At 54.1% G+C, this 13,154-nt stretch overlaps 1 protein-coding gene across 1 annotated transcript; it reads left to right on the top strand.

Annotated features, from left to right (window-relative positions):
- The first annotated feature begins 3,649 nt into the window (after nt 1-3,649).
- On the top strand, nt 3,650-12,921 carry SPATA3 (spermatogenesis associated 3). Its single transcript, XM_054570686.1, has 4 exons — nt 3,650-3,926; nt 7,194-7,368; nt 9,363-9,504; nt 12,861-12,921. The coding sequence occupies exons 1-3, from the start codon at nt 3,650-3,652 to the stop codon at nt 9,466-9,468; spliced, it is 558 nt and encodes a 185-aa protein (XP_054426661.1). The 3' UTR covers nt 9,469-9,504; nt 12,861-12,921.
- The last annotated feature ends 233 nt before the right edge of the window (nt 12,922-13,154 follow it).

The raw sequence follows: 13,154 nt of genomic DNA, 5'->3' as shown, positions 1-13,154 counted from the left end.
TCAAGAGCATTCGAATTCACTTAATTTGCAGTTACGCTTCCCACCCATCGGCGGCTGCTTTGCTCCCTGCTCGCCTCTGGGAACCAGCCCTTGTAAGGCACAGACTTGGGAGTTCGCGGGCCTCAGAGCCACCCCCCTCCCCACGGCCGCTTGTTCCTTGCTTGGCTCTTCCTTCTCCTCCTCCAAGGGAACCTAATTCCAATCACAGCATGCCCACTGTGCGCCAGGCTCTGTCCTCAGGGTTTTCCACGTCCCATCCTCACAACAGCCCTCTCAGGAAGGTAGGTCCTGTTTTAGAGCAGCCGGCCGACTGCCCAAGTCTTATTCACAGCCCTTGCGGCGAACCCGGGACTGTGGCCCCAGACGGCTAGTCCGGGGGTCTGAGGGTCCAGGGTAGTGGGCTCTTGCAGGGACACCATGTGCTCTCCGTCTCCAGAAGCCCCTCTGGGGCAGCGGTGGGGATGGGGGAAGAGCTCTGTGCAGGGTAGTCCAAGGCCAGGTCACTAGAGGCTCTGCCACTCTTCTGCTAGTCCCCAGAGCAAGTTGTGCCTTCTATGGACTAGTTGCCCTCCTGACATGTGGGGGCCAAAGGCCAGTTGGTATCTGAAGTAACAGCCAGTCCTAAGATGCGAGCTTTCAGGACAAATGTTGACACACTTGTTCTGTGTGCCTAAGATGCACCCAGAGGGTCAGAGCCACGAGGGACAGTCTGGTGAGGGCTTTACGCTGACGACCTAACTTTGCCTCCCCTTACCCTCATTCTTCTCACGCTCCTGAATGCGCCACAAGATTTTTCCATGGTTGCCGTGCCCGGTTAGGAGAGCACTCGATTATGGGCTGTTCCAACCACAATCCTCAGCCAAGGCCAGAAAACCTCAGACCACCTCTCAAAACAGCCCCTTAGTGATGCGGTCTCCAGGATACCTTGTCCCCCATCACCCACACCCACCCTGTTCATCAACACTTCCTTTGCCTGCTTCCTACCCTCTCCTTCAAGCAGCTTACACGGAGCCCTTTCTCCAGACTTTTGGGCCTTCCCGGCTTCCATACTCTGGGAGTGGGGACCGTAAGAGAAGACAAGGGTAGAAGCCCTTGTAATACCGTGCAGAATGTGATCTGGGCTCCACGAGGGAGACATGGCTTCCCGTTGGAGATCTTGAGAAAGGCTTCCTGAGGTGATGAGTGCCCTGGAGATGGATCTGGATGACAGAGAGGGAGAGGGGCTGGATGCAGGGGGTGGGCTTCCGCACGTGCTGGCAAGCGAGGCGTGCTCACCAGACCTCTGGTGCTCCTGGCGGGCTAGAGCCCGACTCGGGAAGAATCCACCTGGGACTGTGGGCCGTGACTTCGACAGGGGAGTCGGACTTCAGGCCGGGAAACTGTGCTCCAGCCGGAAGGCGGAGGGCGTGGAAGATGTTCTTGAGAAGAACTGTGACTCTGTGACTGTGCCACTCTTCCCCATCCTGGCCCTCCCTGTTACCCCACAAGTGCCCCCCCACCCCGTCACCACACATCTTGGGACCATCCTGACCAAAGAACCTACACATGTTTTCTTCACTTGCCATAGAAAAACTCCCACTCCTCCCAAAGCCCGGCCCTCGGTGTTTCTTCCATTGCTCTCGTTGGGGACAGGGACCTGCTTTCTGGGCCCTTCCTTGGTGCGAAGTGGAATATTGAACACTCCTTTCATTCATACCAGGACATCTACCCATGTGTGTCTGCACTTATTTAATTCATGTAAAGAGTGGTTGTCAACCAGGGCATCTCTCTCTCTCACACACATATACACACGCACACACACTGACATTTACCACTGCCTGAAGATATTGTTGGTGTCACAACTTGGAAGGAGCAGTAGTTGCTACTGGCATCTTGAGGGCAGAGGCCAGGGACGCTGCTAATCTTCCTGCGATGCACAGCACAGCCCCACAGCAAAGGATGATCTGACCCCGACATCACTGGGGCTAAGGCTGAGAAACCTTGATATGAACCAGGTTGCAGCCCTCAGTCAAAAGCCCGTTGGGGCCTTAAAATCGAGCTCTGCCGAGATAAACACCTTAGGAGGTGGGACCTGCCTGCCAAATCTGGACAGAGGTCCTGACCAGGTTCTGGTCTCTCTGATTCTTAAGTGAGTCCCCTGAGGGACCCATGGCTCTTGACTTCAGGGAATTGCCACCTTCGTGGAGCCTCATCTGTTTCCTGAACCTCCTCACACCCAGGCTCAACCAAATTCAACCCAACTTTGTGGAGCTGAGCTTCCTTTCACTTCTCATCCTTCGTGCCTTCTTTTCCTTTAATTCTCTTACTCAAGAGGTTTTTTTTTAACTCATTGATTTTAAGGCCTATATAATGATCTAACTCCCTGTTGCCTTCTGGAGTCCAAAACAGAGCCCTGAACAGGAACTTAGCCCCTTCCATGCCGCCCCACCCTGCTACTGCCAAGTTTAGCACTTTGGAAAAGACATTTAACCTTGAACCTCAGTTTCTCCTCTGCAGAAAGAGAATCACAAGGTCTTCTCAGGCTCTGGAGTCACTAAACATTGCCTGTCACTTTACAGTTCACATCGGGCCTGGCCTTGCGTGGGGATTGCTCCTCGCTGGGCCTACCCAACCTTATCCTGGGGCGGGAGTGGGACCCCCCAGATGCCAGGGGTTAAAAGTGGAATACTCACCCACCTTTTGATGCGTCTGTGGCAAAAGTGGAGTCCCCTAATGTGAACACATTTTATGTTGGAGTCAAATGGGAAGCTTAAGGTTGTCTTTTAAAAGTGCTTTTTTTTCTCTCCCAGCCTAAAAAGAAAATCACACTGTTAACTTCGAGAAAAATCCATAGTCTCCTAATTGACTTGACAAGTTTGGGGTTTGAAAAGTAGTCTTGTGGCTGGCGCAATGAGTGTGAGAAAAATGTGGTTTTCCAAACAGCTGTTACGGGTTTAGGAGAAATTCTCTTGCCAAGTGTAAGGGTTCTTATCAAAGTTGGAGACCCCGCTGGCCCCTTCCCACAAGGGAAGAGGGAAGGTTTTGAAAGAACAGGGAAGCTATTTTATGTAAAGTAATCTGAGGGGGACAGCGGAAAAGGTAGGAGGCCGTGGGCTTTCCATGGACCCCCAAATCTTCAGTAAAGTTACCTGAAACACAGGATGCATGGGGAAGTTGTTTTGGGGCTTTGGCTTTTGGTTTTGGGTTTTTTGTTATGTGGAAACCAGGGACAGAGCTGAGCACCGTGGCCAGTGTGTCTTAGAGTGGATGGCACACAGGGACCTGGGAACACGCCGGCAGAGAGGAGCCGGAAGGAGGCCCTCCGGTGGCAGAATCACGAGGCTTGAGGGTGTCGCAGGTCCCACGGCCAGGCTTAACCCAAGCCCACGAGGATGCTGGCAGCTGCCCTCTGCCCATCCCAGTAGCTAGGGAAGAGGGAGGACAGCAGGCTGGTGGCAGCAGAGGAGACTATCCCCAGGGCACTGCCATAGGAGCCACCCTGGCTTTTGTGACCTCACAGGAAGGGTGTGGGTGGCCTTTCTTTGTGGTGCCCGGGCCCAGCCGACGGCCAGAGTGTTCCCCCAGGGCAGGGGCAAACGGCCCCTCCACGAGGGAGCCGGGAGATCAGGCAGCTCCATGTAGGTCCACGTTGAGGTCGGGAGGACCCACCATGAAGAAGGGCAAAAAGAAGAAGGCAGAGTCCAGACGCCGTGGCTCCACCTCACAGCACAGTAGCTCGGACGGCACCCCGCAGCAGCAGCAGAGCTCCAACTCCACGCTGCAGCAGCAGTCCAGCTCGGGGTCCGCCGCGCAGCCGCCCAGCCCGGGCGCCACCCCGCAGCCGCCCGTGCCCCAGGCCCTCCCAGTTCCCGAAATCAGCCGGTCTGCTCGGGACCTGCTGTCTCAGAACACTGGCCCAAAGGCGTCCCCTGGATCCAGGAAAACAGGTGGGCAGATTTCCACCTCAACAGCTCTAGACTTTCTGCCGCTGGAGTCCCGGGGTTATTACCCTGGTAGCCGGTTCTTATTGGGTAGTGGTGCCTGGTTAATGTGTATTCTGGAACTGTGCTTGTGGATTGGGAGGGGTTTTTGGGTTTCATTTTTACCCAAGAGACCAGGATTCCCGGGTGTTCTCATGCCTCACCGTGCTGAGACTCAACTGAAGGAGGCAGCCACGCATACATATTAACCTTTAACGTGGTTCAGTGGTAATGCACTCTCATTAGGAATGAGGTGCCACGAGACCGCTCAAAAATAAACACCAAGGACGCATTGATGCAAGTGTATGGTTCAGGATGAGGGAGGTGGCCGTACTGCTTTCTTCCGTAGTCATCAGGCTACCCTCATATGCCAGAAAAGAGACAGATGATCGAATCCAGAGAAGAAAGTCCAGGTTGTTGGGGATGAGAGACGTAGGGGAAGGCAAGAGCCACTTGGTGTGTGAGGTTTGGTGGAAGGAGTTAAAGGAACTCTGTCTGTAAGGGGGAAGATGTGAGGAGACGTTTTTCCATGTTGTCCTCAGTTGCCTGGCTAAGGGCCTGTGGATAGGGCTGCCAGGAAAATACAGGACACCCAGTTAAATTTGAATTTCAGACAAACAACACATGAATAAAAAAATTTTTTTTAGTGTGTGTCCCAAATATTGCATGGGCGCACTGTGTTTTTAGACGCTAAATCTGGCAACATCACCTGTGGAAGACAGAGGCCGGTTTCTCCGCTCAACATTAAAAAGCCTCCAACAATTAGTTCTGACAGTGGAATGGCCGTGCAGAAAAAGTGGGCCCCCATCTTCCTGGGTAGCCAGAGTCTGAACGGGCATCGGAGTGTGGAGAGGGGGTGCAAGGGGCGTCCAGGAGGTGGGCTGGTGAACATCACTGCTACTACTAATGATGGTAATAGTTTAACTAACCCCTGCACCAGGCATTTACTGTGTATCCAGCATTCAGCTCAGCCGTCTATGTTCATTTTCTCACTTAAGTCTTATAAAGGACATTCTAGTATTATCATCTCCATATTATAGATGAGGAAACTGAGGCCCAAACAAATCAGGCAAGCCACTTGCTCTCAAGCAGGCACTGGCAGCACTGAGGGGAACCTTGGTCTATTCTGACTCCAGAATCCCCACTCTTCACCCCAGCCCTCACCGTCTGACCCCGAGAGGGCTGGTGGTCTCCCCTGGAGGAGGAACGCCCTTCTCTGAGCCTCTCCAGGACCTGCTGTGAGCCAGTGCCCGTGGCTCCGTGGTCCCGAGCAGCCAGGCTCCCCAGGCCGTAGCATGCCCCCTGGGATGGTGTGGACAATAAAATAAACAAGAGGTGTGAGTGTATCCAAGGTGTCATCCTGACACGGTATTTCTGTGGCTAGGAATCAACCCCTTCTTAACATCTGGAAATGGTTTTGAGTCTTACACTCTAAATTGCAGATGTTCTGATCATTAACCACTGAGTTAAACGTTTCTTGATTGGGACCTTTAGAACTGATATCTCTGGGATGCAAAACTTTACGTTCCCAAGTCTTTGAATGAATGCACGTAACTCATTCCCAGGGAGGAGTTCTGCTTGTTGAGGAGGCAAAGCAGGAACTAGTGATGGCTCTTTGGTGGTTACAATGGACACCTACTCTTCGGTCAAAAGAACATCCTCCCTTTGAGCCAGAATGGAGGGAATGTTGGAGGTAAGGGATGGGGGCCTTTAAGTAAAGGGTGCCATTTTCTAAAGTCCAAATCTTGTGTACGCAAAAAACATTCTAACATTCTCAACATTCATAACATTCTCAAGAAAACACACGTCTCCTACTGGAATGACTATAATCTTTCATCAAAAGATGGACAACGGCAAGGGTTGGTGAGGTTGTGGGGAAATCAGAAGCTTCACACGCTGCTAGAGGGAGTGTAAAAAGGTGCCGCTGCTGTGGAAAAGTCTGCCAGCTCCTCAAAGGGCGAACCATGAACCTACCACGGAACCCAGCAATTCTACTTTTGGGTATATATCCAAGAAAATTAACAACATCCATCTACACAAAAACTTGTACATGAAGGTTCACAGCAGCATAATTCACAAAAGCCAAAAAGTGAAGGCAACTCAATGTCCCTCAACTGATGAACGGATCAACAACAGCTGGGACAGCTGTACAATGAAATGTTATTTGGCAACAAAGAGAGATGAGATGCTGACACATGCTACCACATGGACAGACCTCAGAGACATTAAGCTAAGGGAAAGAAGCCAGCCCCCCAAAAGCCCACATATTGTGTAATTTTATTTCTGAAATATTCAGGACAGGCAAGTCCATTGCCAGGAACTGGGAAGAGTGGGGAACAGGCAGTGACTGCTAATGGGTACGGAGTTGCTTTGGTGGAAAATGAAAATATTCTGGAATTAGATAGTGACGATGGTTGCACACCATTGTGAGTATACTAAAAAAAACCACTGAACATGGGAATAATATAGCCATTTCAAAAAAAAAATTAACTAAAAACAGAACAAAGAAAAAGTCTTGCCTTTAGAATCTCTTCCTTCCCCAGTCTAGGAGGAGCCTCTGTCATGGGCAGGCCTAAGCTGGAGGTGCGCTGAGTCCGCCAAGGCTGTTCGCGGGCTTCAGGGAGCCTCAGTGGCAGTTAGCTGCAAGGGGAGGGGATTATGTGCCATCTCTCAGCCCTGCTGGGACCCACTGCACAGGAGGACAAGTGGAGCTACATCTGGGAAAGTATCTTAAGGAGTGTAAACTGGAGCAGCGGGTGTCTTCTGGACAAACCAGTGAACCCCCGAAAAAGGGAGCGTGGCAGCTCCAGGGACAGGAATCCCAGTGCCACCGCTTGGGGGTGGGCGGCCATCGGCTGCCACCATTTCCTGCACGTCCCCTGAGGAGAGCACTGAATTGAGAGTTAGAAACCCTGAACGGAGGCCCCCTTCTTCCATTACACGTTCCAAGGGCACCTCCGAATATTCTTTGAGCCTCCGTTTCCTCATTTGTAAACTGAGAGTGACCATATTCCCCTGCGCAGGATTGTTCTGACCGCTGAGTGAGATGCGTAATGACGGGCAGTATGGAGCCCCACGGGCGTGCGGGGCATCGCGGTTTGATCATTCCCAGGGAGCGGCAGCCTCCAAAAGGACCAGTTTCCCATACAGTTCGTTTCTCCCTGGTGTCTCCCAGGCTCTCCCCCGCCCCTGGAGGCAGCGGGGCCCCTCATCTCTCTCCTTTCCGTCCACCAGGGCCTCCGACGCAGGCAGTCCCGCGCCCCTTCTGTTCCTGCACCACTTGCCCTGGCAGCTCTGCCTGCTGGCGTCGCCTGGGCCTGTGCCACAGCCGCATCTTCGATGTCCTTCTGCCTCGGGCCTGGCTGACCACGCCAGGGAGAGGAATCCCAAACCTCCTCACCTTCTACAGGTTCTGGAGCGTGTGGAGGGCTGGGCCCTCGGGGCGGATGGTTCCCGGGGCCGGGCTCTGCCCTGGGCACCGATATTGCAGTCGCGAGTACCTCCCTCTCAGGATCCCTAGGCCAAAAGGAGAGCCCCTCCCTCCGGGTGGCCACAGCCTAGGGTGTGGCACCGGCCCTTTCTGAGCAGGCCCGCCCCTCCCAGGGTACCCCACCTGCACGGACAGGTGCCGATTTTCTTCCTTACCAGGGACTGCTTCTTCGGGGGGGTTCATTTTTCTTCTCCCCCTCCTTTCTCAGGCACACCCCCTCACGGCCCTTGGTAAATGCCATGTCTCTCAGAAGGTTCGGAATTAAATGCTGTTTGTCCGTCACCCTACTTCCGTGCTTTAGGTGCTTGGCCTGCCTATGAATTACCCCTGGAATTGAGTCACAAATACTGACTGTAACTCACATGCCCTGACGGTAATGGCAAGACCTCCACCCTGTACAGAGGGTCCCCGGTACTTCTAGCAGCCCCCACAGGAAACAATGTCCCCAGGCTGGTCTGTCCATGGCGGGGCAGCCTCCCACCCTCAGCATCATCCAAGGTATCTGCCTTCTCTCCATCTTCCTAGAAACCACAAGGTGGAACCTTCTCCAGTGGCGCCAGGCTGTGTGCTGGGGCTGGAGAGGGGCCTCCGCCTGCCCCCAGCTCTGGGCCCAAAGCAGCTCCGCCTGTACCCAGGGCCTCACCAATGTTCGTGGGAGAGGCCTTCCCCTCGGGAAACTCATACCCCTCCCAGTAGCGGAGCCCACTCATCCCCCACCTTCCTCCTGCTCTCCTTCCCAGCCCCCCCCCCACCAAGCCCCCTCTCCTGCCCCTGCTCGCAAAGCACCACCTCTTAGGCCTATGAAGAGAGACAAATACCCAGGTGTGTTGGGAGAACATGCCTAGACCTAACAATAGTCTGCAACCTGGGAGGTGGGTCAGGAAGGACCTGCCGGCCACTCGCCATTATTAACTGTCCTCCTACACACTTCACAGTTCTGTCCATCTGGTGCCAAGTGGTGCCATAGAGTCATGTCCCTTTAAACCCAACAGGTAGGAAAGCGTAATCTGCACAGGATGCTAGGTACTAGGAGAGAAACCAGAACAGGGAACTTCACGCTTAAAAATTGTACAGACTGCACAGCAGGCTAAGACGTGTCCATTTAGAAACTAAGGTGCGAGCCAGACGATCCATGTCCTGCAGGAGTGGTCGAAGAGCTCCAGGAGAAGGGAGGGCTCATCCTGAACGGGGCCCAGGGGCACTGTGTCGTGTCAACCACGTCTCAAAGGACCTTTGTGCCCTCTAGGGCTTATTTTAAAGGGGGAGCATTCTCGATGGGGGAACAGGCAAAAGCCAGGCTCAGAAGTAGGAAAGTGTGGGGGAAGGGGCAGGGATCCGGTCCAGCTGGAGCAAGACAGACTCTGTTCAAATGCAGCACCTGCTTCCATAGTCTCTCCATTTCCCAGGAGAGTGGAATGTTGGCCCTTGGCTTCAAAAACACTCACATCCAATAAGAACCGCTGCTATAAGGCGATGGTTATCAAAATGGATATTGCAGTTGTGAAAGCCTTCCTCACAACCATGATCATACGCATATATTTTCCTTGTCTTTGTGGTGGGTGTGGTGGGTGTTCTGTCGGTTCTTCATGCCAAATGGAGCTCCACGGCAGCGCCCCCTTCCCAGGGCTGTTGTGAGGCTTGAGGAGACATGGGGTGGGAGGTGTTTAGCCAGAGCCTGGTGCACAGCAGCCTTGACCACCTCCGTAACCTGGCTCCCTGAATGTCCAGGGGAGCGGACGCCCCAGACCAGCCAGTCCTCAGACCCTGGGCTATGTGGGAAGGGGTCGGGGGAGCTGTGTTCCCTTGGGGGGGATGGGTATTCCTGCAGTTTTCCCCCCAGTTTTCCCTTTCCCGTCGACAGGCACTGAAGCCCAGCTTCCCTCAACCTGCGGGCTTTCTGCTTTGCTTTGCAGAAAACCTACAAGAAAACACTCCAGCCCTCGTGATTCGCGTGCTCCGAACTCTCGGGACTGCAGCCGTGGCTCTGGGGGCCCTGGGAGCTGCCTACCACATCATTGAGTCCTTGTGAACGACCCCCCAGGCACAGTCCAGCAGGTATGGGGCCCCCTTCATGCCCACGGCCTTTTGGGCAGAAGACATCCCCAGGCCCCGTCACTTGCCAGCCCTACGTGCGGGGTTGTTGGGGGGGTCGTTGCCTCTCTGTGCGGGGAGGTCTCTGCGGTGGACCACGCCTCCCAGACTCCCGTGGGCAGTTCGAGAACAGAGTGAGTCCTTCTGGGACTCGGTGGTCTGGCATGTCTCCCTCAAGCAGCCCTGCTCACTCTTGGACAATGCTAGATCCATGACTAGGATTGTCAAAACAGAGTTCCCCAAACCCCCACTGGCCTGGGATGGTTCCCCTAGTCACAGGCACCAGACGGGAGGAAGTGGAAAAAGTGAGGGCTGAGCTCCTACCCATCTTAAGGTGTTTCCTTGGAACTTTCTTCCTGCCTAGAAAGCTTCTGCCCTCTCCCAACATTGCAAGGCCTGCGTGTCCTTCATGGCCTCATCTTCTTTCGTCCATGAAGCCCTCCTCCCCCACTACACCTCCAGTGAGTCCTCCCATCTGGTGAATCTCAGTTTTCTCCAGCCTAGTCCATCCTGTGTTGTGGGGGACTATTTTGTGTGTGTGTTGCTTTTCTCCACAACCAGAGCGCAAGGGCCAGGAGCAGGCCTCACCCAGCGTCTTCAAACCTCCCCTGTGTCGGGCCGGGCTCCCTAGAAGCAGAGCCTGATACAGGGACCCGAGTGCTCTGGGTTTATTGAGGAAAAAGGATCTGAGGGAGGGAAGAGAGGTCAAGGGAAGGAGCAGAGCAAGGACAAGGTCAGCTGATGTCCAGCCTCAGCCTGATCCCACGCAGGCTCTGGAGCGTGAATCACACCATAGAATGGTCTCACCTTGAAGCAAGATGGTTGGCTTTTTTGTGCAAGTCTGTCATTCAGCATTGGCAATGGGAGTGGGGGGAGGGGGTGCCTGTCTTTGCGGAAAAGCGCTCCCATTTGGCTGAGGACAAGTCTCTGGGGAAAGGGGCAGCTCTGAGTCCTTAGCAGCCAACGTGCACACCTCCCGGGAGCTGGACAAAGAACGCTCCAGCCCAGAAGGGGATCTGGGCAGGCACCAAGAGCAGCTACAATTGTCCCCATTGTCAAGTCCTCCCACAGTGAGTGCCTCATAAGTGACGACAGAGATGGTGCAGGGATAATGGCGGCCTTTCAGCCACCCCCAGGCCTCCACCAGCCACAGACGTGGACAGGGAGCAGCCGCAGTAGGGCACACGGTGAGAACAGATGCTCAAAGGGCCTCGAAAGCCCAACCCAGAAAATAAGCTCCAGTGGGAGGTCAGCACCTGCTCCAGGGCTCTGTGGCCTGATCAAGGGACAAGTGTGTCAGAAAGAACAGGAGCTCTTCTTCTTTTTTTTTTTTTTTTTTTTTTGTTCAAATACCTTTGTCTCCATTTACCCACCACCATTTTCCCCTGCCGCATCCAAATAGGAGCTCCTTAAGCCTCACAAAACACAGCAGGTGGGAGCCTCAGTTTCCTCATCTGTGAATAAGGAATATCACAACACCTGCCCTGGAGCTGTCAGGAGCAGGAGGCAAGGTGCTTGGAGGGCGGAGCTGGCCAGCTCGAGGGTCTAGTTGCGGTTGTCACCGTGGCAGTGGTTAGAAGGACACTGGCTTTGGAGACCGAGCTGTAGGTTCTGTCAGGACCCTGCTACCTGGTAGCTCAGTGTTAGGGGACACTGAGAGTCAGCCTCAGCCCTGAAGGGGGAGAAGAAGCACCTCCAAGAGTGACGGTTGTGAGGATTAAATGAGGGGCTGTGCAACCGTGCGGGGCCTGGTCACAGGGCTTGGGTGGATGGTGGCAGCTGGCGATCTGAAGGCTGTACTAGAGCTAAAGCGTTTTGTTCGAGTCTCCCGAGAGCAGAGTCCACGAGTGTGAGCTCAGGTTCTGGGGCCAGGCAGGCTCAGGCCACGCCCCCCTTCAGCATTCAGTATTCCCAGGGCATGGGGAAGGTTCCAGAACCCCTGCATTGGTAGGTTTCTAAATGCTGGGAGGCATTAGAAGATTGATTTGCTAAGTGGATTATGAGTTTGATTACCTGGTAGAAGTTCCAGAAAATCTCATTCAAAATGGTGACAGGGAAATTATCTCACACCCAGTAGGACAGCTGGGAAGTGTCAGGGCGGGTTCAAGTCAACACTGTCATCAGAGAGCTGGGGAGAGATTTTTTCAGCTTTCTGCTCTCACGCCTTCAGCAGAGGGCAGGCTGAGAGAAGGGCCGATGTCTGGAGAAGCTACCAGAATCACAGCCTCATCTCCTGACCTCCAGAAGCAGGGAAAAAGCCACCTCCTCCTTTTGTCTCTTCTTAAGCCAAGAAACTCTTCCCAGGAGTACCCTTCCCCGGCATACTTACTCTCTCACTGGGTTGGCGGGGGGAGTCCCTGAATTGGGTCTCATGCCCCTTCTTAAGCAAATTCATAGCATAAGGGTCGAATTATCTTGGCTGGATTCGATCTGTCTAGATCCATCCTTACTCTCTTCCCCTGGCTGGGGCTGGGGTTGCTTCTGTCGAGGACAAGGCTGGGCAAAGGAGCAGAGCAGCCAATTGAAAGGGGCCCCTGGCCAGGAAGTAAGTGAGGGTGGACTGGGGGGAGCAGCCAGCAGCGCTCTCTACAGCAGCCCAGAGTGCCTTCAAGGGCGGGTGTGTGCCCAGCCGAGCTGGTGCAGGATGAACCTCAAAGCGCGACCCCCCGTTGGCCTAGAGGCTGGAGGAGCAGGTTTAGCCACCCTGAGGGTGAGAGAGTCAGCGCCTGGGGGTGGGGAGCGCATTGTGGGAACACACTGCGTCATCCTGGGTTCTGTAGGCTCAGCTCTTAAACTCTCTTAGACAGGCAGCTTGGGGTCCTTCTCAGTCCACACAGTGAAAAACCATCTGGTGACAGTGGCAAAGTGTACTCTCTGGGAAAAGATATTTCTAGAACTTTCTTTCCTAAAGCTTGGTGCCCTTCTCAGCATCCCACCAGTGAATAATGAGGCAGTCAAAGCAAGAGGCTGCTTCTCCTCTCCTTGCAGGCACTGAACTCCCCAGCGCAGCCTAGGAGGGGCCGGGGGTGGGCGTGGACCATGGGGCAGGGGTGTGGAACTGAGCCAGGGGCTTGCCGGTGCTTTGCATAAGCCTGATTCAGCCTGAAGGAAAGCCAAGGCCTCCTTGTGGCTGTGTTTGGAGGAAGGAAGAGTGGATGCAGAAATGGAAGACATTTGAACCCTAAGCAATTTCTTTTTCCACCGGCCGACCTTAGCTGCTGAACTGTCATCCACGAGGTGGTAAAATTGCAGAGCCCCCAGAATTCTGGTGTCGTGAAGGACTGTGTCAGCCAATGGCTCCACTTTTATTTTTCTTACAGATCCAGTTTCCAGCAGGAACCTCTCTTGTCACCAAAATAGAACAACAACAACAAAAGAATTCTGTTTCTTTAGTGTGTTTTACCCAGACACAGAAAAGTTGGACTTGGCAAAGGGCTGGATAAGGGCCATACGGGGGTGGGCGTGGCTTGGTGACTTTCTGAGCCCCCGTAAACCAGGGTGGGACCCTGCCACTCCTGTTGGCGGCTATGACCCGAGTGAAGACCCGAGTGAAGACCCGAGTGAAGGCAGCTTTCTCTCGCACACTCACGGAACACCCTGTTTCCGATTTTCCC

This window comes from Pteronotus mesoamericanus, unplaced genomic scaffold, assembly GCF_021234165.1.
Source record: "Pteronotus mesoamericanus isolate MK-2021 breed Mesoamerican mustached bat unplaced genomic scaffold, CSHL_Meso_final contig_1018, whole genome shotgun sequence".
Classification (NCBI taxonomy): Eukaryota; Metazoa; Chordata; class Mammalia; order Chiroptera; family Mormoopidae; genus Pteronotus; species Pteronotus mesoamericanus.
Note: the sequence above shows the minus strand (reverse complement) of the source record. Positions and strands in the feature narration are given on the sequence as shown.